Here is a 27128-nt window from a genome sequence, read left to right on the forward strand (position 1 = left end):
GGATGACCCACAGAGGTCCCTTCCAACCCTGACCATTCTGTGATTCTGTCATTCTGTGATGGGGGTGCTGGGATGGGGTGCAGGATGGGTGAAGGGGGAACAAGGGTTCGGGGGGGTCCAGGGGTTGCCCAGTGTGCAGGGATGGGGGTGCAGGACGATGCAGGGAGCTTGGGGGTGATTGGATGGGGGTGCAGAGGGTGCTGGGACAGGGTGCAGGACGGGGGAAGGGGGCACCAGGGTTTGGGGGGTGCCCGGGGTGCAGGGATGCGGGTGCTGGATGGGTGCAGGGGGTGCTGCGACAGGGTGAAGGGGGTGCCCGGGGTGCAGGGGGTGCAGGATGGGTGCAGAGTTTCAGGGGATGCCGGGTGGGTGCGGGGTTTCAGAGCTGCATGGGGTGCCCGGGCGCGCCCCGCAGCGCTCCCTCCCCCGCCAGGGGGCGCCCGCTCCCCCGGCCCGCTGACAGTCTGGCCCGTCACCGCCCCACCTCGCTGGCCCGGCGGCCGGAAGCGGAAGTGGGGGAGGTGACACCCCCCCCCGGCCGTCGTGGTGCGGTGGCGGAAAGATGGCGGCGGCCATGGAGTGAGCGGCAGCGGTGGGACCCAGCGCCGGGCCCCAGCGGTGAGCGCAGCCGCGGCCTCCTCCCGCCCCGCGCCCGGCCCCACCGGCCCTTTGCCCGGCTAGGAGACCGCCGCGGCCTCCGGTTCCCCCGTGTCCCCTCACCCTGCGGGCCGGTGGCAGAGGAGGTGGGAGCCCTGCTCCCGTCGGCGGCCGGGCCCGCAGCTTCCCCTGGGCTTGCCCTGGAGCCCTGAGTCCCTCCACAGCCCCCGGCTACCCGGGGCTCGCTGCGGCCCCCTCGGCAGGCCCGCAGCCCTCCCGGTGACCCCTCTTGTGGCCCCCGCTCTCAGCCCCCTCCGTGCTTTCCAAGCTCCTCCCTGGGCCTTCCTGTCGGCAGGCAGGTTTGCGGATTATCCCCGGCTCACTGGGCTCCCTCCCCGGTGTCTGGGGGCTCCCTCCATTCCCTTGGTGCTCCCCTGTGCCTGGCTCCCTCCGTCCCCTCCCGGTGCCCCCGTGTGTCTCCCTCTTCAGCAGACAGGCCTGCAGGTCCCATCACCCCCGGGTGCACTGGGGTTCCTGCTGGGTTCCCTTGTTTTCCCTCGTACCTCCCACTGAGATCTCTCTCCCAGTCTCTCCACCGCTCCCCAGTGTCTTCCTGTGTCACTTCTCTCCTTCCACAGGCATGTCTGCAACTTTCATCCCACCTCCTCACTCCCTGGGTGCTATGGGGCTTTCCCTCACCCCATCCCCGCAAGCAGGTCCCCCAGTACCCTGAATTCTGCCCTCATCTCTGTGTGGTCCCGGGGCACGTGTGTGCCCTTTCCCTGACAGGGTGAAGATGAAGTAGAGCTCTGACCATGGACCATGATGCCCCCACGATCAGGCCCCGCCGCATCCAGAACCAGAATGTCATCCACCGCCTGGAGCGCCGCCGGATCAGCTCGGGCAAAGCCGGCACCCACTGGCACCAAGTCCGCGTCTTCCACCAGAACGTCTTCCCCAACTTCACTGTGGTCAACGTGGAGAAGCCGCCCTGCTTCTTGCGCAAGTTCTCCCCCGACGGCCGCTACTTCATCGCCTTCTCCTCTGACCAGACCTCTCTGGAGATCTACGAGTATCAAGGCTGCCAGGCGGCGGAAGACCTGCTGCAAGGCTACGAGGGAGAGATCCTGGCCAACGGCAATGACCAAAGATCTGTCAACATCCGGGGACGGCTCTTTGAACGCTTCTTTGTCCTGCTCCATATCACCAACGTGGCCTCCAACGGGGAGCACTTGAACCGCGAGTGCAGCTTGTTCACCGACGACTGTCGGTACGTGATCGTCGGCTCTGCCGCGTACCTGCCCGAGGAGCCTCACCCTCCCTTCTTCGAGGTTTACCGCAACAGCGAGTCGGTGACCCCTAATCCCCGCTCCCCCTTGGAGGATTATTCCTTGCATATCATAGACCTCCACACGGGCAGGCTCTGCGACACACGGACTTTCAAGTGTGACAAAGTCATCCTGTCTCACAACCAGGGGTTGTACCTCTATAAGAACATCTTGGCCATTCTCTCTGTGCAGCAGCAGACTATTCATGTCTTTCAAGTAACACCCGAGGGTACGTTCATCGATGTACGGACTATTGGCCGCTTCTGCTACGAGGACGATCTCCTGACTCTCTCTGCGGTGTATCCTGAGGTGCAGCGGGACACGCAGACAGGGATGGCCAACCCCTACAAAGAGCCCTTCATAAACTCTTTGAAGCACAGGCTGCTGGTGTACCTGTGGAGAAGGGCTGAGCAGGACGGAAGCGCTATAGCAAAAAGAAGGTTCTTCCAGTACTTTGATCAGCTGAGGCAGCTCCGCATGTGGAAGATGCAACTTTTGGATGAGAACCATCTATTTATCAAATACACTAGTGAGGACGTGGTGACGCTGCGGGTGACGGACCCTTCCCAGGTACTGCCTGCCGCCTCGGGCTGCTCCTTGCTTTGGGGCGAGTGCTGAAGCAGGTACAGTGCTGTGAGCTGTGTTTCGTAGCTCAGCCTGTGAGTGTTGTTTACAATCCCCGGCACATCATTCTTGTGTGAATATTTGACTCCTCTTATACTGAAGAACTTCCTTGTCTTTTGCTCTCATCATTTCATTGTTTCCTTCTCAACTAAAAATCAGAAAGATCTGACGTGGTTACTGAGTCCCCTTTCTCGAGGGATTGTTCCCTGTGCTCCTAGAGGTTGTACAACCCTCTTTACCTCCCAAATCCCCAGCTCACTACTTTTTTTAGCTCCTATTTCATGTAACACACTCATATTGTAGAGTTAGTCTCTCCCTTTTCTCATATATCTTCGAACGTGTTTTTCAAATATAATAGTCTCCATTTTTCGCCAGTAGAATTACCTTTTCTATTCTGCCTACATACTTACTCTTTCAAGCTTCCATCAGAGATAGTATTTATGATCTCTCCAAATTGGAGTAGCAGCTCTTAGATCTAGCTAATGTGCCAATTGCTTCTCCTTTCAGTTCAGTGCTAAAAAAGTCGAATTAAAGCAAATGTAGCTCAGTCAGTGCTGGGTCCCTCCAGATGTTTCACTGTCCCGCAGGTTGATCGTCTCTTTTCACTATTGTTAGAGTGGTGGTAGGGTTTTGATCTCTGTGTAGCTGAGAAGTATATTTTTTTTTAACCTGTTCTATTCCTTTAATCCACTTATTTTTTATTCTGTTGGCAGTATCTAGCAGGAATTTGTAACAAAGCTCCAGTGCTGCCTGTAGGTCTGATTGTTCCCTTAATGTTTGTTTTTCTTTCATTACCTTCTCTTCCTCTGTGTCTGCCAGATCCAGGACTTCGATGCTAGAAGAAATGAACCAGTAGTTCTTTGTGTGTTGCCTTAGTCTAATTCTTCCTGGAAGATGACTCTGGTTTGTTTTATTTTTCTCTGATGTGGTGTTTGTTTGGGGGAGTTAGTTTAGGAGGGAATAATTGAGGCTTAATTTAATCAATTCTACCTATTTGTGTAAATTGAGTGGCTGTCTCAAAAATAATAAAGCTTTGTGGAAGTGGGCTGCAGCATTCTGCTCGTTGCTGGTATCTGGGACGGTGCTCCTGACCCTGATGTAAATGTTTGTAGTAGGCTCGGCTCCGCTCTCTGCTGTGGTTACCGAGGCTTCTGTGCCTGGTTTGCTGCAGTGTGCCCTTGACTCACTTCACCCGAGGGTTACTTTAACTTGCAGGTTGTGGTTTGGTTGCGGCGTTCCTCAGGCGTTGTGTTTTCTGCTGGAGGAAAAGCATCACATTTCTTGGTTCTTTCAGGAGGTAATTCCAGATGTGCAGCAGTCTCCACAGGCCTGCCTGAATGTAGGCTTCGTGTTAGGGCTTCCTGAAGAAAACTTGAGTCACAAAATGCCTAAAGCTCCGATTTTTCTTTTGTCTTTCTGAGAGGAACATGAGGTTTCATCCAGTTTCAGGCTTCTCTCTTATCCTTGGCTTCTGTGCCAAGAAGGTTGAGGAAGTTGCTGTTCATGCTTGCCCGTTGCTTGTGTATTGTCAGGGTCTGCACTGAATCCATCCAGGTTTTTAATGGCGTGCTGTGTATGTGGAGCTTGGCGTCTTTTGTTGTTGTTCTGGACTTTGCTGCGTGATTTCTGTGACACTCGGCTTCTGCCACCCATGCTATGACAGTGTTTTACCTGTGTCGCAGGTGCTGCTAAAAAGCAGTGAGGGTAGTTTCTCTGGTCCGGGGCATCCTGTAGATATGTTTGTGTGTTAACCTGGCAAAAGAACTTTTTCATTCAAGGTTGGAGGATACTCCCTGCGATCTTCAGTGATGTAAATAGTTTTTCCTTCTGCTGTCTCCTCTTGTTTTCTCTCTGCTCCAACCCTGTATTTCAGAAGGGCTTCCCTTTCCTCAGGCAGTAGTCTAGTGAGTAACCTCATTTAGTGTGCTTTTTGTTGACTCGTGGGGGCTGGATTGTGTTATCACAGTTTATTTTGGGGCTGTAAAACAACGAAACCCTGTGATATTTGCAGGTGGGTGGAGTGGGCAGGGTGCCTGCCATCATCCCTCAGCATTGTTGGGGAGTGGGAGCCGAAGCCGAACCTACATTTCTTGACAGAAGATTTAACCAGATATGCACATATACCACGGGAATTAGTTACCTTTGAAGCAGGGTCAGGTTCTTACTTTGGGGTGCAGGGGTCTTAGCACTGCTGTCTCTAACGAAAGCTACCTGTGATGACCAAGGATTAAATCTGCCACTTCCCAATAGGGTGGGAATGTTCTCTCCCTTCCATGTAGCTGCGCTGACACAGTGTCAGCTTTCCTCCATTTCTTGCTTGTTCGTGCCAGGAAGCACTGCCATTGCCAATCCACAGTGCGGTGTCTGGGCCTTCTTGCGGCAGAATGTCGGTGTTAAAAAGAGGTCGTTAATGTCTTTCAGATTTTCATTTCTGTGCTGGCAGGGTACCTGGAGGGCACAACTTTTTGTGAGCAGTGGTGTAGTGCACAGTACGCTAAAAGGCTCATTTCTGCATGATGGAGGTATTAAGAAGGGGAAGAAAATAATGTCTCAGTGCAAAGGAAAAAATAATTTGCGGCCAGCTAGCACTGGATTTAAAATCATTTTGTCAGCAGGAATGAAATTTAAATTTGGCACTTTAGAAAGCCTTTTTGGATTTGGTGGAGGGCAGAGAGGAAGAGAAAACAGGGATATTGACATCCAGTTTGAGTTGAAAAATTCAACTTAAGTTGAATTCATATATAATCACAGTTAAGAGGTGGATAATTTGGTACCTGTTGAGGCATTTGAATAGCAGAGTGGATTAGTGTGAGGATGTGGGATTCTCTCGCACTGCAGAGAAATTTGGATAGGGTCTGCGGTGTAATGCGGGGAGAAGGAAGGACAGCTTCCTGACCTGTGCGCTTCTGGGTAACCTCTGCCTCTCTCCCCAGCCTTCGTTCTTCGTCGTGTACAACATGGTGACCACAGAGGTTATTGCTGTATTCGAGAATACGTCCGATGAGCTGCTGGAGCTGTTTGAGAACTTCTGTGACCTCTTCAGGAATGCCACCCTGCACAGTGAGGCGGTCCAGTTCCCCTGCTCGGCTTCCAGCAACAACTTTGCCAGGCAGATCCAGCGCCGGTGAGCCATTCGGAGCATGCTTTGTACCGTATAGACACACGCTCACCCCCGTCAGCTGAAGGCTAGTATCAAATAACGACGGCAGCCCTGAGAAAACCACTTCCTTTAGTCGCTGGGTGATGCGAGGGTCTGGCTTGTACATGGTTCGTTTTGCAGCCTCAGGCATCTGATTTTATATTCCACAGCATCTGGCTTGTTACAGGAAGGGACAAAGCAGTGGCAATCTAGTGCTTAGAAGAAGGAAAAGGAATTTTGAGGGAAAGATGTTTCTGTCTCTCCTTGAGGAGTAACTCTTTGGGAAGTTATTAAAGTGTTACTGCCCAGTAGCTTAGGTCCCTGAAGATACGATTTGTCAAGCCGCTAGCGTTATCTAACTGGATGTGTTTTGCCAAGTGGCTAGCTCTGAATTTAGTGTGCATCAAACTGGGTTCTGTTATATTTTCTCCAACATCAGTCATAAGCTTGTGGTTCTCATCAAACTGTGCTAGGAGAAAGAAAACTCATCTGCCTAGACCTGTTGTGAAAGCTGAGCGAAATAGCAAAATAACCTGGGTTTCTGCTTTAGCAGTCAGATGTGGTTTTAATGAGGCAGAGAGTGTTATTTCTCTTGGAATATATTTTTATGTGACTCAGGGTGTTTTGTTCCTCCTTGTTCGACATCAGCCAGAGTACTTGGCAATCACTTATGGGCATGAAGCTTCTGCTGATTTTTGGTTGACGTCACATACGTAAGAGGAAGTTGACTGTGTCTGTAACTTTCTAGAGCTGCCTGTCAGGAAATCCATAATGCTTAGTGGGGGAGAGAGAATGAGAGAGCTCACTGCAGGCACCCGAAGAACAGCTTCTGCCTTGACTTAAAGTAGAGCGGAGAATCTTTTCATTCCCTTGGCTACAAGGGCCTGTAACAGGAGTGTTTAACTTACGCAGGCAAAGTATAATAGAACATAATCCACAGCGAGCTGGCTTTTGGCTGAGTGTTTCTGGTCAAATGGAGATGTTTTACCCTGCCTGATGTGTGACATCTGTGCACAGAGTCTTCTTGAATGAGTGTTCTTGGACATGGAAAGCTCAAATGGAAAGAGAAATCCAGCCTGTGTTAACCTCTCTACCGGGAAGAACTTTCAGCTTACTGTAGTTTCTGAAGAGCATTAGGCTTCTTGTCAAGGTTCTTCCTCATGTAAGGTTTCTCCCTTTATGCGCTTAAAACATAGCGGCTGGAGAGAAGGGGTTCTCAAGTCAACATTAAGGGCTTGGCTGTTCCTGTGAAAACCTCTGGCTTTTGCTTATGCTGTTTCCAGGCTTCATGGTAAATCTTGGATTGATAAACTACTAATCCATCTCCCTGTTTCTGAGCTTGTTTACTTGCTGTACTGCAGAGCAGCTGGGCCAGACCTTGTGGGTAGGCACAGTCTTGTCCTTCTGTCAGTTTGGACTTCCAGAGCAGAAACAGTAATGATGAGTGAGGGTAACAAGGTCACCAGAACTGGTTGATGCTTGAATCACTGTGTTACATCTTTGGAAATGAGCTGGTTTAGTTCTTACACTGCTGCTGTTTTTCTTTCTCTATCAGTTTTCCTCTTTAGTTTATTTAAGTTGTGCTGTTCACCTCTGGCCTTTGTGAGTAAAACCTGTTTTTTGGTTTGCCACAGGTTCAAAGACACTATTGTGAATGCCAAGTACGGAGGGCACACGGAGGCTGTGCGGAGGCTGCTGGGCCAGCTCCCGATCAGTGCCCAGTCGTACAGTGGCAGCCCATACCTCGACCTCTCCCTTTTCAGCTATGATGACAAATGGGTGTCAGTCATGGAGCGGCCCAAGACCTGCGGGGATCACCCTATAAGGTATGGAACAGTCCAAGAAGCTGTATGTCAGGAGAGCAGTGCGAGAGTCACTCTAAACCTGCCACGTGGCATCAAATGTGCAGAAAAGGGAGCAGATTGAGGGCTTTCTCTTATGACATCCTTTCACCAGAGGGTTTGTTTCAGCAGTCCGAAAAAGCTTGGCCTCTCTCCTTGCGACAGCTGTTTTATCTTGTATGTGTGGGAGGGCTCTTCAGGTCTTCTTGCTGAGCTGCCCTGGGAAAGGTTTGCACAGTGAAGCCTGAGCCTTTTCCATATGAATGCTCTTGTTCCCTTGTGTTTGGGCTGCAGAGTGATACGGTTCTGGATGCCTGCTTTCCTGGGCTGGAAGGATCCCTTCTGAGCACGTGGGTTTAGCTGGCAAGTATGATCTGGTTTGACCTGTGAATAAAATAGCAGCTGGGTTAGGTGTTATTCAGAATGCTTGTGGTATTGATTTAGCTATTTTCAGACTTTCCTTGTTTACAGTTCTCGCTCTAAGAGCTGTACTCCTCTTCATGCCACCCTTCTTTCTGTGACCTATAGGAAATTTGTTTCTGTAGTAGTTTTAGTCAGGTGTAAGGGCCGTTCTGTGCCTCTTCTGAGTCTTCGATGCTGGCAGAAGGAATAAGTCTGAGCTTGGGAATAAGGAGGTTTGCGATGCTTCTTGCAGAAACATCAGGATTATTTATTTCTTTCGGTTGGCTGCAGCCATGGCTGCAAGTAGTAGTGGTTAAAAATGTGACATTTCCGGCCTGAAAGGCTCAAAGAGGTTGAGTTCTCCAGGCAGAATAGTCTTTCCACTTATAGTACTGCAAAAGCAAACCTAGACATTGAAGCCTCTCTTTGTTTTCAGCGCATAAGTGCTTTGTTTAGTGACTGCACACATGCTGGGGGCTCAGGCAGCCTAGGGAGACCATTCTGGCTGGTTTCCCAACTTTGTTTTCATCAATGCATTCTCAAAAAGTGGTGTCATGTCTCCCTTGGCCCTGACTCAGGTGGCGGGGAACCTCTGATTATTCCTGTGCTCTCAATTCCCAAATTATGTATATTTAATTGATTTTTCTGCCTGTATGATTTGGTTTGATCTCCAGCTTCCATGTTATCTGCAGAAAAAAGCCTGCCCTTTCCCCCTCGTTGTGCTTGACGTTGGGAAAACTTGCAGGGCGGCAGTTGTCTGCCAGCGCCAACCTGCGTATGGCTCCTGCAGACAAAAGGGAGCAAAACTGCAGTCATTTGCTGCGGTTACGTCTTTGTAGTAAACAAAGCGAAGTGCCACCTTCCCTCCCTCCCCTGAGCAAACTGGCGTTTCAGAGCCAGAGCTTTTAAAGCTCAAAGCTGTGCAGAGTCAATTAGGACTTGAATAGGGCCTCAGAGCAGTGGGGCTCCTGGTTTTTGGAAAGTAAGCAGAAGACCAGGCGCTAACCTTAACCATTCAGTAGCTGAAATAGTGCTGCTGTGTTTCTCACATGCGAAACAAAGAGATTAATAAAATAATGCCACTGCCTGTTGTGGTTAGAGGGCTTGGAAATGAGGGGCCACAGGATTTGTAATATAAGTCCTATAATTGGCTGGAGTGCAAAACCCTTCAGGAGCTAAGGGTGTTATAATCTGTGTGCAGTTTCTTGACACGATGTGTGAGATAGATAAGAAGGCCTCCAGACATTTTACACATTGGTTTCAGCGCCGCTGTGCACTGTGTCCTTTCAGCCCTTAGTGCCTTTCTCCATCTCGGAAGGTTCAGCTCTCGTCTTTGGCTACTTGAGAGACCGGTGGCTGTTTGCCCTCAGGAGGGAAGGACTTGAGGTTCCCCATCACTGCTGTTTTCCAGTGTCTTCTCAGGAGGCTTGAAGAGATATTCACTGGGTGAAATGATGGCACTTGTGAGGAAGAGGCTCTAACACAGCCTTACCTGTAGTAGGGGGTCTCTAAAATCCATCTAGATGGCTAATAAGGAGCCATTTAAGCAAAAGATTGGTCTGCAGATAAATCTTCCATTTTCATACAGTTTGAAAAGGCTGGTCTTGCTGTTTCTGTTGACATACAATTTTATATTGCAGTGCCTAATTTATCCCCAGAGTGAGAGCCCATGGAAATGGCCTCTGATTGCAGAGCACTTTTTTAAAAACAGATTTAAAAATACCAAACTGAGCACATCTTTGAGATTACAGGGAGCTTCATCTTGAGTAGTAAATTATTGTGAATTGAGGAGAGAGAGGAGCAGACGGGGGACTGTGCTGTATTTAAAGAATGACCCTCTGCATACCCAGCCTTGTGTAGGAGGGAAAGGGCTTTCTGAAAAGCCAAATACCAAGATTGTGACTCTCTTGCTGGGTTCTTGTGTGCAATTTTCAGGCAGGGCTGGCTGGCACGTTGATTCAGAGGAAGGGAGAGGAGAGTGGCCCTCCAGGAAGAACAGGAGGTTCTCAATAGGCTGTGCTGTTAAAATGTGGAGTATGTCTGCTCCTGAGATGGCATCGCCAGTATCTGTCATCACCTGTTCTTCCAGGCTGAGAGCGGAGTGCATTGTAGTGCTGGCAGGGATGGGAAATGTGCTCTGAGATTAAAAGCATTCTCTGAGTTAAAACCAGAGGAAAATGCAAAGTACCCACATGTACTAAGTGATAGTGGAAAAGGAAATAGCTGGGAGGGAAAATGGCAATTCTGTGCCCAAAGCTGAAAGAGCAAAGAAAATGGTCTAACGAACTGAGGCAACTTCAGGGCTGAGGACTGGAGTTGGAGGCTAGCTGCTTTGTGAAGATACCACATCCAGAAACCCCCACTGCCACATCCCCGAAACCTCCACCAAAGTCTCGGGGAGAGTGGTGTCATCGCAGAGAGTCACCTGTTCTGCGGCAGCACAGGTTGGTGCTGTTACTTGGGCTGATGTCGGTTACACAGTATGCAGAGAAGGTTAAAGCAGCAAAGAGCTTCCCAGACTCGCCTGTCTCTTCAGCCCTGTTTGCCTCGTCCGCTCAGCAGTGTTCGCTTTGTGCTGAAGCTGTGTTCCAGAGCTCACCTTTCTGGAGACACAAATGAGCTTTACCTGCAGGCAGGTCTGTGGGTGACAGCAGAAGGACGCAAGGTTTTCCTTGACCTCTGCTCTTGCTGTGATTGCTGGATGCTGTCCACCAGGTACTTCCTGCCCAGCCTATCTTGTTAATGCTTTTTTGATGGGAATCTAAAAGGAACTGCAAAGCCTCGCTTGAGCTGTAAAGTACAGCTTGGTGCCCTTGAGCAGAATTGAATCCTCCTGTTCACCTTCCTCGACTGAATAGGGATGTAATGAGGCGAAGCGCAGTGGTGTAAAGGCTACCTGGCAGCAGCAGGAGGGGCGAGGGGTGGCCTTATACCCGGAGTGAAGGCCATTGCTAAGGGAGGTGAGCTCAGTTCTGTACGGTATGTCTGCCTTAAGGATCAAGGGGAGCAGCCTGCATTAAGAGAGGATGGAGAGCCAGCGGAGATGGGGTCTGGACCAAACTTATTCCCTCTCGTGAAGTCAGCTACGTCCACCAAAATGACAGGCAGAGTTCTCTCTCACTGATGATACTAAAATGAAGTCAAGCTATTCTGGACAGTGGAAAGCTAGCAGCCCTGAGAGGGACCTTCCTGTGTAGCCAGGAGCCAGACACCCAGCTGAAGACCTCCTGCCCCTGGGGGAGTACCAGAGAGTGAACAAGTGAACACACACTTGTCTCTGTGTGTGAAGAGCCCAGGTGGCAAAGTCAATAGTCAGGAACAGCCATAATTGACTTTCTCTTCCTTTCAGATTTTACGCTCGTGATTCTGGCCTCCTGAAGTTTGAGATCCAGGCGGGACTCCTGGGGCGACCCATCAATCACACAGTGCGACGCCTGGTTGCGTTCACCTTCCACCCCTTCGAGCCCTTTGCCATCTCGGTGCAGCGCACTAATGCAGAGTACGTGGTTAACTTCCACATGAGGCACAGCTGCACGTAGTGCGACGCGTAGCCGGGGTGGCTGCTCTCCTCGGGTCTAGGCCTCTGCCACAGATGCACCAAAGCCAGACACTCGCACCTTCTAGGAAACCAAACCGTCGCTCATGTCAAGAAGCCTGACCTGGGAGCTCCTACCAGCTGGCATGTCGCAGGACGCTCAGCTGTGGAAAGCTGATCTGCTCAGCTTAGACCTGTGAATGTTTCTTCTGACCCTGTTTGTACTGCGGAGGTCCTCGCTGCATTAAGCGCTACTGTTGTTCCCTACTCCTGCTGATGAGCAAAGTATGGCTGAGGTTCCTTGCCTGGTTTCCCAGAGGCACGTCCATTTTTTTTCCTGGTGTAGGTCTTAGGATGGCCAAGATGGAACTTTGCAACACCTTTGTGGAGTGCTCCCTTCTGTGCTGGCGCTCTACTACCTTGTTGACACAAACAGCCTGTTGTAGAGGGAATGGATGGAAGCCATGGGGAGGGCTTAGAAATACAGCTACCCGTGTTTGTATCTTCAGTATTACTGGGGAAATGACATCCTGTTCTCATCCACACAATCTACTCTGTGATTTTAATATGCAAGAGGTCAGCAAGTTAAGGTGTGAGAAATCACTGCAACTGAGAGACATGAGGTGTGTTTCTGACTCTTATGCAAGTCACTTAATCTTTGTGCCTTAGTATCTGTAAAAGCACCTAAGTGAAAGGTGATGTGCTAATACCAGAAAGCCAGGGCAGCTGGCCCTGTCTCTAGTGCATGAGGGGGTTGACACAGAAGGAAAATGGGTGGCTGGGAAGGGTGTGGGGACCAGCAGCAGCTCCTTGCTCGTGTTGGAAGGACTTTTCTGCAGCATGAGGGTGAATCCTCAGGGCCATCTGCAGGTTCTGCTGCTGAGGGGAAGAGAGACTCAGCTACTGGCACCCTTCTGTGTGTTGGAGTACGAGAGCAGAGAATTAGTAGCATTTGGGTTTGCCCAGAAAGGGGGGGAGGAGACCTGAATTGATGTGCATTGCTGCAGGTTTGCAGTTAGGAGACAAGCTTGTTGACTCAGGTTGCTTACCGATCTGTTTGATATGCTGTTCTCTGTGAGAACCTGATTTGCTCTTCCCAGGCTTCAAAGCACAGCTGGCTGGTGCGTCGGTGCCGACTGGACCATGGCGGTATTTATGCTGCTGATAAAATAAGCTCCTGGGTGTAATATTACCTGCCACTATGGGCTGGTGAGGATGCTGGCCTGCCCTCTTAAAAATGGAGTTTGTGGTTGTGGGCTAACATTTGGGTTTTTCTGCACGCGGGCTGGTTGATGACTGCGTGCTGCCAGGCAGTGCAACCATCCCACGTCGCGAGGTGCTCCGTCGGAAGCTGGAGCCTGCTGTTGTCCCATTCCCACGGGAGGTACACAGGGGGCATTAGCAGATTGATGCTTATGTATGGGAGACCCTCTACTTTAAAGGACCCTGTGGGTGTCTTGTTTGGACCAAAATGAGCTGTGGGTGATGTGTTGTGGCCACATGCCTGTGAAGAACGGTGCTGCAGTCATGCATTCATTTTTCATGGTAATGCATAGGAAAATAACTGTGTGGGTTGTCAGTGCCTGCTTATAGCATGAATAGTGGACGCTGTAATGGAGGGTGCCCTGGGGTCCTTGAATCAGCCTTTGCTCTCTGTCTCGTTGTACTTCTCTCCTCTCTTGGCCTTGCTAAACATATTTCTAGGCTAAGACATTGTATTTCACCACTCTTTTCCTCGTGTTTGCACTGTTGGTTTCTCAGGTCTGTCAGGAGCGACTTCAGGTCAGAAGACTGCTAATAGAGGGGGTGTCAGGCAACGCGTTCTTTAGCTCCGGGTTCCTCTCCATCTCATAACACTATTTGTCAAGGCTTTAGGTTTTTATCCTGTGATCTGTTCCTCAAACATTCAGTTAAAGCTCCAAATGGAGAATCATTTGCACATTGTAAATCATAGATTTCCCTCCTTCTGCACCACTCTCACGTTTGCTCACACTTCCAGTATGAGACTTTTTTTTTTCTTTTCCAATGCTCTCAGCGGCTCCATCCAAGACTGGGTTTACTCCTTGGCATCACAGCCTTGGGAGGTCAGTGCTTACTACAATTGCTGTCAGATCTCCATTTAGACTTTTTTTTTGGTGGCAAAAATATAAACCACTTCAGCATTTCTGCAGTCGGGGCTTTTGCCAGATTTTGCCGGTGTGAAGCAGAGAGCATGGCACAGATTGTTGGACTTGGGGCTGAGAGACCAGAGATCTGTTCTTAGCTCTGCTGTTAAATTGTTCTGTGACTGGGGGCAAATCTCTTCCTGTTCCAGCTGGTGTTTTCTTCTCTGTAAATGAGGCCAAAAACATATTTTCAGCTTTTGTAAAACACTTTGAGATTCATGGAGAAGAAGTGCTGAATAAGTGCTAAGTATTTTCTTATTATGTTTGCAGACAAACTGATTGATCATTCTGGGTACTAATTGCCTTGGAGTAGCATAGCAGATCCTCTGGTTTCGGCTGCTGCATTTTATATCTGCAACAGAGTTAATTTTATTACGGAAATGTATTGAAAGAAAAGTCTCTCATGCTTGAAATTTTGATTCTTTTATTTAAGAAACAAAAAGTGTGTGTGTGGTGGGGAGGGTGGGAGGAAAGGGAAGATATTTTCTATCTGATATTTTTCCTAGGCTAGGATGAAGATTTGTTAGCAACACAAGACAAAAATGGAATAAACAGAATTTGCTTTAAGAGCCTGATTTATTGTCTTTGTTTTCCAAAAATCTTAATGGTGCAGATGGGGATCCCTTTGCTAAGAAGAGACGGCAGGGGTGTGCCTTGGACCACGCAGGCGTATTGCATATGAGTTTTGCTGCCTTTTCCTGGCACTTGGAGCACCAGTGTGCTCAAGGATGTTCCTACCTGAGGAATTTCTGTAGTTACTGCAGGTTTCTCCAGTTCTTGTCTACATGAGCTAATGTGGGGGGATGAAGACTTCGCCTTCAGTTATGTTTTCCTCTTTGTATATTATTACTAGCCTAACTTGTATTCAGACTCTTCCTTTATTCCATTTATAGCATTTGTCTAATCTTGTGGCCATTTTCTGCTGATGATCATGATTGAGAGATGAAAGTTGAATGACACACCTTGCTTGGCAGAAGAGCTTTTAGGTTGGGCTGAGGCACTCGAATTTTCTGCTGTGTGCTGCTCTCAGCTGCGAGGCAGCTTTGCAGAACATTGTGGCTGAGAACATGCGGATGGGACCTTCCCAGAGTCTGGGATCGCCGTGTAACCCGCTGGTGCTCTGTAACAAGGTAGCAGCATGCCTGTTTACGTTAGTTCCTCTAAGCAGCCGCATCTTGGGCGTGAAAGCCCCTTGCCTTTGATCCCTTCCTCCATTGTTGTGTGTGCAGTTCTCTGATGCTTTCTTCTGGAGACCTTGAGCGTATCGGAAAGCTCTTGAGCCCATGGCTTTTCAGATAGGCACTAAGTGACAAGGAGATGCTTGACTTGGAAACCATGTTTGACTGGCAGCAGAATCCCATCTTTTGTTACTTATATGCTTCCTTTGCTTTTACAAAAAAAAAAAAAGTAAAAGCAGGACACTTGCAGTATTTCTTCTATAAACTGCATTAGACAGCAAGCCACAGAGATGCCATTAGAATCAAACCTGTGTGTCCCTGCTAAAGACTCCTTTCAGTTAACCTTCCAGCACCGAGCGCCTGGCCCTGATTTAGCTCCCTGATGTTCTCAATGTACTTATAGGACCTTCCTTTTACTCAGGTGCTGGCGTGTGTCTGTTATCCTTCCCTTGGTCTTTTTTGACCCAGCTAGAAGAATCAGATTTCTGATGCTTTAAGAAGTCTCTTTGCCTTGTTTGTGTCCTCCATCTTGCCGCTCCGCTGCCATCTTTCCCTGCAGGATCTCTCAGGGCTGTGGGCAGGGAGGTGGTAAAGGCTGGATGGCAATGGGACATGTGGCCCTGCGACAGCTTTCGTCCTTGTGTGAACCTTTATCAGATAGGTGCACGCCGCAGAGCAAATAGATGGTCCTGTGGGTAAGCAAGGGGGCAGGATTTTGTGGGTTTGCTTTTGCCTTGCTTTCTGAGTTTCAGAGTCCAGGTCGTTGATGTGCCTGAATCCTAGTGCTTCCCTGTCTTGTTTTATTATAAAAGCTTTTCTGGCCAAACACTCCTCATGAGGAGGGAATGGTGAAAGGGATTTTTTTTTCTTTTTTTTCCCCCCCTTGCTCGATGGCTGTGGGGGACGTGGGCTGAGCTGTGCGCAGTCTGTCGTTGTAGCAGTAACAGGCTGGCACTGCCTGCCCACCAGGCTGACTGCTCATCAGGCAGCAGCGTCCCCTGCTAGAGCCCTTCGCTGCCTGAGGTCTGGTTTGTCTTTGTTTCTCTCGGGGCAGAGCTGTACTTACTGCGTGAGGGAATGAGTTCTCGGAAAAATACCGATGTGGGAAAAACCCTGAATTGCACATTTGTTTTCTGATGTTTTGACATAAAAATACTGCACCGGTTTTGGACTAGCAGTCTGGAAACCAGTAATTCGTGGGTGACCACCGTGGTCCTGCATGCGAGAACTGGAAAGGGGCACAGTGCCCCTAGTCCCGGGCGCTTAGGGCCGTGCTGCAGCATCTGGGTAACATGTTGGCCTTCGCTTTGTTAACGAGGAGTGGAAGACATTGTATGAGCGTACAGGCTTTGCTGCGTTTGTGCAGAGGTAATTTTTTACCTTGTCTCTTGTTTGTTCCCTCCCAGAAGTCATATCCTTTCCTAGGGGACCTTCTAGCTGTTGCAGTTTGCTAGCAGGGTGATTGCTGTCTGTCCTCAGTTTTGTGAGGATGCTGAGCACACCTGAAAATAGGAGGGCAGTTCTAAAGGAGTGTAGCAGGAGTGTAGCAGGGAGATGCTTGGTGGGTGCCCAGGGCCCTTGGCAGGCCAGAGGGAGGAGGACCGCAGGGAGAGGATCCTCCCAGGAGAGCTTTCCTACAGGAGGAGCAGCACAGCACTTGGCCACTGTGGAAGGAAATCCTATAGAAACTGCAGCAAGGCAATGGAAGATTGGAGGTAACACTATAAAGCCCCCAGCTTTTTCTGCCTTCTGCTTTGTCCAAGTACAAACTGGAGCCTGTAGAGGAGTTTATTTTCTGTTGGTGACAGAGCTAGTTTGAATTCAGCCTTTTTAAAGCTGCTCTCCATAGCTGTCCTCCTCTTTTACTTCTACTCTCCATGGCTGTCCTCCTCTTTCTTTCTCCCCAGCAGCTTTGTAACGTGCTGAGTGTGGGCCACGCAGCCCTGGCTTTGCCCAGAGAACTCCCTGAGCCCGTGCTCTTGGCACTGCACCGTCCCCCTCTGAGAGCTGCTCTTGCATAGGTTTGTCCTCTCATCTGCCAGTGTCCTTCCTCCATCCATGCGTGTTGTGACAGCCTCGGGTAGGGAGGCAGAGTGATACAAGAGACAGTTGGGTGCCCCAGCACCCTGCCTCCATACCGGTGCCTGATGAACTGGGCGGATGCTGCTCGTTGCATCGGATGGGCATGGTGAGGATGTGCTGGCATCTAACCCTGGGTCTGTGCCCTGCCAGAGGACAGCCCAGCCCCGGCGGTGCTGGAGCCAGGGGATGTGTCGGACCGGCTGTGTGAGGGGGTCTGGGAGGGTGAGAGGCGGGCAGGTGGCAGGGAAGCCCTGCCAGAGCCGGCCAGCCCCTGTTTGGCGTGATTTTAGGGTGTTAATAAGAGCAGCGGGCAGTGCCGCACCCCTCCGAGCACCTGCTCGCTGCCACCGAGCTGGTCATTTGATAGCTCCTCGGTGCTCCTCAAAGGCGTAAAATGGAGCGATGCCGGATTAGGTGTACCCGCTGCCCTTGGTGAGCGCCGGAGATACGGTCCTCGCCCTCCTGCCTCCGGCCCGCTGGCGCCCAGCGCCATCGCCATGGCAACGGGGAGAAACAGCCATCCGCATGGAAACGGCCTTCCTGCGCCCAGCAACCAATCTGGGGGGGAAAAATGGTCAAACGGTGAGTTTGGAGAGGTGAGGGGCACCAGCACCCCTGCGGCAACCGGCAGGGAGCCCTGGCCCGTGCCACTGGGCTGAACCCACATCCTGCGGGATCTTGCAGCATCGGCATCGTCCCCACGGCCGGACACCCCTCCGGGAACACCGGCATCGCCTCTGTCACAGAGCCACTGTGCACGCTCATGTCTCTGGCCGTGAAGGATGATTTCCATTGCTGCTGCCCTATTTTTTGGGGGCTGGTCCCGAGGTGAGGGTAAGGTCCAGATTAGCTGTGCTGATACCTGCGGCAGTGTAGGTAGGTCACTGGTTCAGCCCTGACCGGTGAGTCCTTAATGCTAGTAAAATCCCGCTCTGGAAGGGAGAAGGGGCAGCTGGCAGCCAAACAAGGTTTCCTGTAACATAGGGCAGACAAATGTTGTGTCGACAGCGCGATTGTGCAGTGCAGCCCGTCTGGCTTCAGGCGGCGAAGCCCTAGTTAATCTCTCCTCATCCTGCCTCCTACCCCTTAACCCCCCCAGACAATGGCTCTGCCCACGCCGGCTTTTTCCCCAGAGAGGGATCAGATTTGAAGCTGGGTTAAACTACGACAGAGGTGTCTGTGCCGACCCGCTGGCTCCGATAAGCGCTGGGGAGAGCAGCTCTGCCACGTGGCTGCTGGAGACCCAGCAGGGTTTGTCCCAGTTTTACACTGGCCCTGCGGTGACAGTGCTACTGCTCCTGGCTGCAAGATCACTAGGGAGGGGATCTCCCCAGCTGGCTGCACTGCTTCTCTTGCAGGGATTTCAGTAAGCAGGGCTGGTTTTGCAACCAAGTCCAAGGGCAGATCGTTTCGGAGCATCTCTCAGCGCTGGAGCAGGCTACTTCCCGGCTGTTGGCATTACAGAGAAGCACAGAGGGCTGCCTGTCTGAAGTTGTTTGCATTCCTTGGTCAGTTTTACCCTGGAAGCTCAGGAAGTTGATAATTTACTTCTGTGCATTTGGCAGGAGCAAAATGAAAGGCAGCACCCAGGTCTTGGGAAGGGGCTGCGGGAGAGCCATGGCTGGCAATTAAGAGAGCAAGTTGTCTGTCTGCAGGCTGGCGCATGAAGAGATGACAGTCCTATTCCACCACCTCATCTTGGGACCTGCTGAAGGGGCTGAGATGAGTGGCCGGGGGATGAAATGTGTCTTTCTCCTGCCCAGGGCCCCAAGTTTTGTTTGTTACCATGGAGTCTTGCGTGCAGTAGGAAGCCTGGGCTGCTCCTGCACAGAGAAGCAGGCAGAGGGAGAAAGGCCCAAAAGCTGGAGTCTTTAGTGTTGTGGCTAGGAGGTATGGTGGACATCAATCCCAGCTGCTCCGGCTTTGCAAAATGAATCGTTAAGCGGCAAAGAACAGAGGAGGGATTTTGGAGCCAGCTTGGAAAGGGAAGGAAGGCTTTGAGGAGTGTTATTGCCACTTGGAGAGGCTTTGGAGCCATTTCTAAATACAGCTTTTTGTGCCTTCTTTAAAGCGGTGAAGTGAAAGCCCCAAAGAGCTGGTCGTGCTGGCAGGGAGGGCTCCAGAGCAAGGCCATCCTGTGCTTCTGACGTGGAGGTCTTGCTGGGAGAACAGCAAAGGGGAGCCCATCTAGCCCAACCCTGAAGCATTCCTGCTGTGGGTGAGCCCTTCCCTGCATCCTTCTCCTAATCTGTGCTGACTCTTGGACCACCAGCTGGGAGACTTTAGCCTTAGAAAAGGGTTTTTTAATGTTGTATTTTCCTGCATTTTTTTCCTCCATGTTCTCTCTCTTTCCCAAACCACCTTTTAGTTGCCCACGTCTTTGCTGAGCCATTCAGCCCCTCGCACCCAACCCTTTCTCTCTTCTGCCTCCTTTCTCTAGAAGCAGCAGCTGTGAAGCTGCTGCTGGGAGCAGCTATCCCAAGCAGCAGCTGTCAGGGCTCTGTAGCTGCCGAGAGGTTTGGGTCCAGGTCCTGGATCTGTGCACAGCCTTCGACTCTCAGCAGATGTGGGCGCAGGAAGAGAGTTACGAACTCCAGAGAAATGAAAGCACCTGGCCAAGTGGCACTGGTGCAGGGGGAGCTTGGAGAGCACAGCAGAGGAGGCATGAGTGGTTTCAGGAAAAGCGAAGAGCATCGAGGCTTGGCTCCCTTCTGCACCTCCCCGAGAGGTCCCCGCAGCCCCGCTTCACCATCAGCACGGGAACTTGGATGCTATTAGGTGGTTCATTAGTAAAACCTCTGAGCAGTTCCCACTGCTGTTGAGTACCCATTAATTCCTCTCGAGGGGAGAGGAGAACATTGGAAAAGCACAAAAACAATCTGAGGGTCCTTGATCTGTTTTTGGTCTCAGAGGTCATGGGCTGAGATTGGAGGGGCAGCTGGGAGGGGAAGAAGGGCCGGGCAAGAACGTCAGGCATGAAAGGAGCACCTCTGCTGAAGTCTGAGTGCAAAAACATTACCTGACTTGAACTGTTACTTCTCAAAGGCTCCCGAGGGGTGCTTTAGGGTTATAAACACCTACTCACCAGCCTGCTTTGCGCACATCCTGAGCGGCAGAGGAAAAGCCAGCAAAGCCTGCGCAGATGTCCCTAGCAGCTGCAGCTGGGCTGCGGTAAACCACCCCTGCTGCTACAGTTTATTAGCACTGCAGGGTCTGTCCCCTTCTCCTTGCTTGCTTGTGTATACAGTCAGCTGTTAAAGGACACTGACATCACTTAATTAATGGTTTAATTGAATCTCACAAAGGGATCGAAATTGGCTGCCTGACTCTTGTCACTGAGATGCTCACATGAGAAATAGTAAATCACCAATTCAGCAGCTAAAGCTGCGGCTCCTAGGTAGAAAGTCCTTGTTGCTGGGGATAGGGAAATAATTCCTCTTTGCAGAATAATATACTATTAGGGGGAAGGCTGGGGGCTATTTTTCCAAGCCACCAGGTGCCATCCCTGTTCAAGGGAAGGGTAACCAAGTTAGACTAACTCCCCAAGGTGGTATGGCACTCATTAAGGGGTAAACAGTCCTGAGGCAGCATTTTATCTCTAAGTCAGAACACTGTTTTGTGTTTCACCCCTATACAATGGAGGACAGCCTGGGTGGTATTGTAAAATGGAGGGCAAAACCCCAGAAAGGCTAGGGTTGAACCAGGGTGAAACTCTGTGGTCAGTAGCAGCTTCTGAGTTTGTTTCCAGGAAAAAAGGCTTCTTTGAGAGTAGGGAATCAAAAGTTAGGAGGGCACGGAGAGAAAAGTGTCCCAAGGCAATGGGGAAGCCCAGAGGCAGAGGATGTGACCCTAATGCTCTGGCCGAGCTACTGACAAGTAAAGTCTGCTGCTCGGGAGGAATGTGAGCCAGCAGAAAACAGTATTCCACCTAGGCACCAAGAAAAGCAATTAGAATTAGTAAACACCAGTGGCTGACTAAAACCAGGCCCTTAATTAATAGTTTCATCTGAAGGGTAATGACATCATTAAGTGCTATTGGTGTCTATTAATCCCCTGCAAGATGAACAAGAATAGAGAGTTTTAAGACTTTTTTTCACCAAATAGAGCGTGCAGGAAGGAGCCACGGAGCCCTTGCACAAGGTGGGAGAGCTTGCTTTGTGCAGCTGCGCTCTCCCACTTCACTGACCACTGTGCTGCAGAATAAACGGCTCAGACTGAGCACTTTGGTAGGACATGGCTCTGGGGGTGCTCCATCAGGGCAGGAGAGAAGGTGGGTGGGAAATGTGACTGCTGCACGACTGAAGCACTGTGCTGGAGAGCTCAGGGGGCGTACGTGGAGCTGGGGGTTTGGAAGACAAACACTGCATGATGCTGTACAGATCCAGCCACTGAGCCGTGGAAAATAACGTCAGCCTCTTCTGTCCAGGTCAGAGAGTGCTATATAAATGTCAGTTGGAGGAAGAAATAGGGGTAGGCACCAGAACTAGGCAGGGCAGACAGGGAGATAAAACTTCCAACTGTATAAGCAGTACCGGTGTGCTGGCAGGCTTCGTAAAATGTTCACAAGTGCTCAGAAACCACAAGCGTTAAAGAGTGGCCTTTACAAAGGCTACAGCCTTGATTCCAAGTCTGGACAAGACAAAGATTTATTCTCGTTGCTCTCTGACTCTCGAGACACCCACCTACTCTTCCCTGAATTTCGGAAGGACCGCAGATCTCTTCCCAGTTGTGTTTTTCAGTTTGGTCTATCATCATCTTTGTCTGACACGCGCACCTCTGCTGCATCGATGCAACAAGCAGCTTGTGGTAGAGAACCGTAGTGTCTGGTTTTCTCACTGTGTTTGACAGGACACTGCTGATCAGCCTGCCTGCGCGGGCTGGTGCTCCTCCCTTCTCAGGGCCGGTCACTGTGCTCGGCACAGGAACCAGCCCAGCCTTGCTGTAAGGCTCGTCAGCGTTCACACGTGCCTTCCCAGCTAGCTGCCCGGATACTCGGGAGCTAATCTTTGCCGTTTATAGCTGACCTGGTATCTTCTTCTTAAAAAGAGGAATATGAACTGACTAGAAGCTCAGCCATGTTTCTGGAACGAGGGGGAAGCTCTTCTACTGTGTCAGACATCTGTGGAAGAACGTCCCTTCCTCGCTGTCAAATCTGTGACAGCTCAAGGAACTTCCCTTTAAGATAACCTACCCTCTATTTAAATTCAGACAGTTGGAGTAAGGTAGGGGATTCATCTGAATCTTGTTTTCTTCTCTTCTGTCAAATGCAACTCAACAGGCTCTTCTAAGCAGACTGATTTATTTCAAAACCTGCCGTATGCCATTCAGCCCTGTGAAGGAGGTTCACTGCCTTGTTGCCATGGTACCCTTTCTCTAAAGAGGAAGAGAATAGTTAATATGCAATTCAAGAAACTAAGGAGGAATGACAGAAAGAAATAATAGAAAGGAAGATTCTGGGTTTGTGATAGAACTGCTGGCTGCACCAAAATACACTCTGTTTACAGGTCAAATATTTGCCCGGTGTATGCTGTATATGGCCAGGGCTTCTCTGGCCGCGTGGATTGCAAGGAGCTGCCCTTTGCTAGGCAGTGTGCCTCCACTATCCAGGAAATCAATCCTGTAGTTAGTTACTGCTGTTACCTTCCCTGGTTAATGCTCCAGAGAACCTCAGACATATTTCCTTGGCAGAAATTCTCTCTGGCTCGAGCTGGGGCAGCAATAATACATCACAGACCCATGACAAGCTCATGCTGCCTATGGATGTACAGAGGTACAGTTCAAGGCTTGAGGGTTTTAAATCTCCTTGGCAGCATTTCATTGTTCTTCGGGCCCACTAACCCCCTGCTTGCTTTACCCAGGACCCCAGAAAATTCAGTTCGTGGTGCACAAGGCAGGACCAAAGAGACGGCAAGCATCAAAACTGGCAAGATCCCAGCCCCTTTAGAAGGACTGGCATATTCCGTTGGCCAGTAGCACTGGCAGGCCAGCTACAGCTCAGGCGAAACAAAGCACCGCAGCAGATCTGTGCCAGTACTGGATCCAGACTACAGTGCTCCACGCTGCGTGAAGAAGGAGAGCTGCCTCTCGCACCGCACACTGAGCTCTGCCAGCCAGGGGAAAGGGGAAGAATTACCCCATGCCTTGTTTCCAAATGTGTGCAACGAGAGAAAGAGAGAAGGAAGATGACGTGACCCCATGCAGTTGTTTACTGCAGATGACTAGAAGGAGATCTAGACCTCAAGCTCCCCCCTTCCACCTAACAAGCAATAACAGCACTGAGGGCTACACAAGAGCCACACACAGGGGTAAGAGGAAGAGAGCAGTCGAGAGGCAATAATAACCCAAAATACTTCTGGGAAGACAGCAGGAATGGCTGTCGAAAGACCAACATTTTAATCAACAAACTTTGTACACGAGAGGCTTCCCACTAAGAGAGCACACAGATTCCTGCTTTTACCACCAGCTTCTACCACCTGGGCTTTTAAGGCCCAGGATGGTCTCTCTTCTTCAAGCTTCCCTCAACAAGTATTTCCAGGCAGGGTCATGGGAGTGACATTCAACCCAGTCCCCATTCCATGAACTGATGTTGAGAGCTGTGGGTCTTTTCCACTCCCCTCTCACATTCGCCTGGCTTTCCGTGGGCGGCAGCCGTTGTGTGGAACCGGGGTGTTGTCGGTGATGGAGATCACTTCCAGACCTCCCATAGTCAAACCCTTGATGGCAGCCTGGAAAAACAAGACAGCAGATGACATGCTGTTATCAACACACTGAAAAGCAGAGAAGGAAAAAAGCTCAGGGGAAAATAGTTTGGTCCTCTGTCCGAAAATCAACTTGTTCCAATGGTTCTACTTTGTAATTATCTTAAAAATAAGTAATTTGTATCAGGAAACCCAGTTTAGACATGTCTGCTCCAGTCCTTTCATCAGCGTTACCATGAACAATTTTCCTACTTTAGTTGAAAGAAGTCCCAAATACAGCTTTTATTGTGCCTCCACAGTGATATTATCCTAAAATTTGAATGATTCTAAAACTTCATTACCAGGCACTTGAGTGATGAATTCTTTACATCACCTTCAGAAAAAACAAGTTAATGGGTAGAGTCATGAGACCAGCCTGAATTTAAAAAACCTGGATGATGCCTGAGAAAGGAAAATATGAAAAGAAACTCTGACACCTACTTTGCGCCCTGGTCCCAGTCCTTTCACCATGACTCGTACATGCAACACACCCTTCCCACGTGCTTTCTGTGAAAAGAACAACTGGTTAGCATTCTCTTTGATGTTAACTACTGCTGCTCTGTCTCCCCTGCAGTCTTTCATTCCCTTTTGACCCACTATCATGGTATTCTCTAAATAAAAATAAAGAGTAGGTAGTATTGCATATAGAAGACAAATATGGGGATTATTGCACAAAGACACTGGGAGAAAAGGAGGCCCAGATACAGCCATGGCAGTTTGAAGAGAACTTCTGTGCTAGGCTGTCAGTTCTGCACACAGAGAAAGTTTTAAGATCAAACTACCTACGACCTTAAGCCAGGGCAGAAAATGACATATCCACGGATACGTGACTGAACTGGCAAGGGACTAACAAGGGCTAACTCAAAGCTGTTTTCCCTTCTCGAATGCAGCGACTTCTCTCCTGTATCAGTGGATTCCTTCTAGAGGGTAAATGAGAAAAGCAGGCATGCTTTATATTTGCTGTGCAGGAGTCCACACCTTCAGTGCAAAAATTCCAGGGGCTTGCAAATGGAAAGTGAAGAACTCCTGCTGCAAAGCATAGCAGTGCTGCCACCACGTGGATGGAGCTCCTCTGGGTCTCTCGCTTTCTGCGTTCTGGTGCAATTAATGTACGAACAACTTTGTAACAGTGACAGAATAAATCTGGCCAAGCACAGCTATGCAGCTATTATGAGGCTCCGATAAGCACAGATTAATAGTGAAGATGTTCTTACATTCCTCTGAGTCAACCACAATAAGCTGTTGGCCAGCAGTGGCACCAAACACCTCTGACATGAAAGGCTGGAGGCAGTTCCACCTAATTTAGGATGAGGCTTTTCAGTTTAACCTTGCCTCATTCGGCTGTAATGAGGACCATGACACAGCCAGCCTCATCTTCTCCTGCCACCTGGACACCCACATGTTTTTTTAGGAACAATTACAGTAAACTGTATGCAGGTGGAAACTACACATGCAAAGACATCACCTTCTCTGACTGGAACTGCTGGCAGCAGCAGCTCAGTTCTCCTGTGGCAGAGAGCAAATATAAAACATTTAGCCAGTAATTACAGCTGCTTCTCAGTCCCACACAGTGCAAAAGTTGAACTGCTGCTGATTCAGGGGCTACATTTCCAAAATGGCTGAGAGATGTTCACTTAGAAAAAAAAGAGCTATGCTAACTGGAGCTCAAAAGGGACAGGCTCCGAGTTACATTCCCTAATCACAACCTGCACAGCTAAGTTCACCCTCTGTGCATTTCCAGCTGCCATTTCAAACACTTTGTGTGAAGATGCGCACCGTGTCAGATGAAGCGAGGGGAACTGTCAGCAAACAGCTGCTTGAGCGCTAAGGAACAGCGCTCTGTGAGCAAGGCAGGTACCCAGGGAGCGGGGAGAGGCAGGCAGTGCTCCCCTCTGTGAGGGTGAGAATCATCAGTGCAGACTCACCACTGCTGCTGCCATGGCTGCGGTCTGTGCCGCGATGGCCGTTCCCTTCTTGGCATTCTGGAAGCCTTCTGTGCCACAGGACGTGTGGGCAAACGGCGTGTTGTCAAAGCTGACCACTTGGATGTGGGTGCTACAGAGGGATGGGCAAAAGCAAGAATCAAGCTAGAACAAAGCTTTATTCTCGTTTCTTCTCGCTCAGCTTACTGGCATGGCTCACCACAGAACTCCCATCTCCCTTCTCCAAGCCACCCTAACTCAGCATTCTCTTTTGAGGTATCCCACTTACACACACCCGCTTCAGAGACCTCCCAGCAGTGACCTCCTAGGTCACCCTAGGGAGTGTGAGAGATGGCAAAATGTTTCTGGATAAGGTATGCTTTATCCAGATACACCTCAGCCCTTTCAGGCACACCTCTCACTATGAACATTTTACCTCTTCTGTTTATTAAAAAAAACCACAAAACATTTCTAGAACTTGAAAGAGCTTTAAGAAACAGTGAAATTTTACAGTGGGGATCACTAACGAAACACAACCATCTCTCATGGAGAATATGACAGTTTTTTTCAACAGCTGTACAGCAACAGTGCTAGAGGGGAGGGCTGGAAGTAACCTGCTGTTAAAGTCGTCAGCATCTAATTCTTCCTACCAGAACGTACTCAAAACACGTAATAACAATCTTATTGCTGTTAAAGATGCTATAAGGACAGTTATGCTTCCTGAACGGCACTGAGGTTTGGATTCAGTGTTATTATCTTCCCAGTCATGAACACCACTCCCCTGACTTTTTTCCTTTGAGCCTTCTGATCAAAACGCTGACTGGCCGAAGCCCGGGGGGGTTACAAGCTGTCATTCTGCATGAAAGCAGGGAAGGAGCCGCTCATTTGCTTACTTGTTGTACGTAGCTTTGATGTGAGCTATGGGGATCTCTTCATAGATCTTTCCATCCCATCTCATGGAGTTTCTTTGCAGGATTAAAGGGCTGAGGAGCAAAACAAGAGTTATCAGGCACTCCTTAAATTTTGCAGAGTTTTGTTTCACATTGGGATGGGATCAAGACACATGCTGCGTCTGTGATTGAGTCAAGTCACTGGCTTTCCTTCCTCGGCTGAAAGAGCGCGGAAGGCAATAAAACCTCCCAGCGAGGGGCAAGCGGCAGAGCCCTCCCGGCGCGGCCTGCCCGCCTCACCTCAGGTCGGTCGCGCTCTGGTTCTCCGCCTCCTTCAGCTCCTGCGGCCTCCGGGGGCCGGCGCGCAAGCCACGGCCCAGGGCGGCACCACAGCCCCTGCGGAAAAGACACGGTGGCGGGCAGTGAGGACACCGGGAGCCGGCTGGGAGAACGTCGGGCCTAGCGCGGCCTCCCGTGCCCGGCCGCCATCACGGGGCGGGAGAGGCACAGAGGTCAGCCCAGAGCGAGGAGGGCCCGACCCGGCCTCCCCCTACCCTCCCCGCCGCTCACCCCCAGGCCGCACCGAGCAGCCGTTGCCAAGCGACCGCCATGACCGCGCTCAGGGCGGCTGCGGGATGAGGCCGCCGCAAAGCACGATGGGAGCCAGGAGGAAAGATGGCGGCGCGCC

The 27128-nt window shown here is 50.3% G+C and overlaps 2 protein-coding genes across 3 annotated transcripts; one reads left to right on the forward strand and one right to left on the reverse strand.

Moving 5' to 3' along the window:
- The first annotated feature begins 546 nt into the window (after positions 1–546).
- Positions 547–22885, forward strand: DET1 (DET1 partner of COP1 E3 ubiquitin ligase). 2 transcript variants are annotated; one of them, XM_075432097.1, is made up of 5 exons: positions 547–618; positions 1387–2495; positions 5483–5673; positions 7323–7514; positions 22750–22885. In XM_075432097.1, the coding sequence occupies exons 2-5, from the start codon at positions 1413–1415 to the stop codon at positions 22862–22864; spliced, it is 1581 nt and encodes a 526-aa protein (XP_075288212.1). In that variant the 5' UTR covers positions 547–618; positions 1387–1412; the 3' UTR covers positions 22865–22885. The 2 variants fall into 2 exon arrangements, with proteins under 2 accessions (XP_075288212.1, XP_075288211.1); XM_075432096.1 differs by lacking the exon at positions 22750–22885 and adding an exon at positions 11281–14072.
- Positions 22886–23414: 529 nt separating this feature from the next.
- MRPS11 (mitochondrial ribosomal protein S11) lies at positions 23415–27106 on the reverse strand. Its single transcript, XM_075432041.1, has 6 exons — positions 27011–27106; positions 26741–26836; positions 26444–26533; positions 25554–25683; positions 24070–24135; positions 23415–23616 (listed from the first exon to the last, which is right to left on the reverse strand). Exons 1-6 carry the CDS (start codon positions 27049–27051, stop codon positions 23509–23511), a joined length of 531 nt encoding a protein of 176 aa, XP_075288156.1. The 5' UTR covers positions 27052–27106; the 3' UTR covers positions 23415–23508.
- Between the last annotated feature and the right edge of the window lie 22 nt (positions 27107–27128).

The sequence above is a fragment of the Opisthocomus hoazin genome, chromosome 10, assembly GCF_030867145.1.
Source record: "Opisthocomus hoazin isolate bOpiHoa1 chromosome 10, bOpiHoa1.hap1, whole genome shotgun sequence".
NCBI classification, from domain to species: Eukaryota; Metazoa; Chordata; class Aves; order Opisthocomiformes; family Opisthocomidae; genus Opisthocomus; species Opisthocomus hoazin.

Excerpts from the sequence above, each read along its gene's own strand:
- DET1 (XM_075432096.1), top strand. The coding sequence starts at position 1,413 with ATGGACCATGATGCCCCCACGATCAGGCCCCGCCGCATCCAGAACCAG. Across the intron at positions 2,496-5,482 it reads GGGTGACGGACCCTTCCCAG|CCTTCGTTCTTCGTCGTGTA; the intron begins GTACTGCCTGCC and ends CTCTCTCCCCAG. Across the intron at positions 5,674-7,322 it reads GCCAGGCAGATCCAGCGCCG|GTTCAAAGACACTATTGTGA; the intron begins GTGAGCCATTCG and ends GGTTTGCCACAG.
- MRPS11 (XM_075432041.1), bottom strand. The coding sequence starts at position 27,051 with ATGGCGGTCGCTTGGCAACGGCTGCTCGGTGCGGCCTGGGG. Across the intron at positions 26,837-27,010 it reads CTGCTCGGTGCGGCCTGGGG|GGGCTGTGGTGCCGCCCTGG; the intron begins GTGAGCGGCGGG and ends TCTTTTCCGCAG. Across the intron at positions 25,684-26,443 it reads ATCAAAGCTACGTACAACAA|CACCCACATCCAAGTGGTCA; the intron begins GTAAGCAAATGA and ends ATCCCTCTGTAG.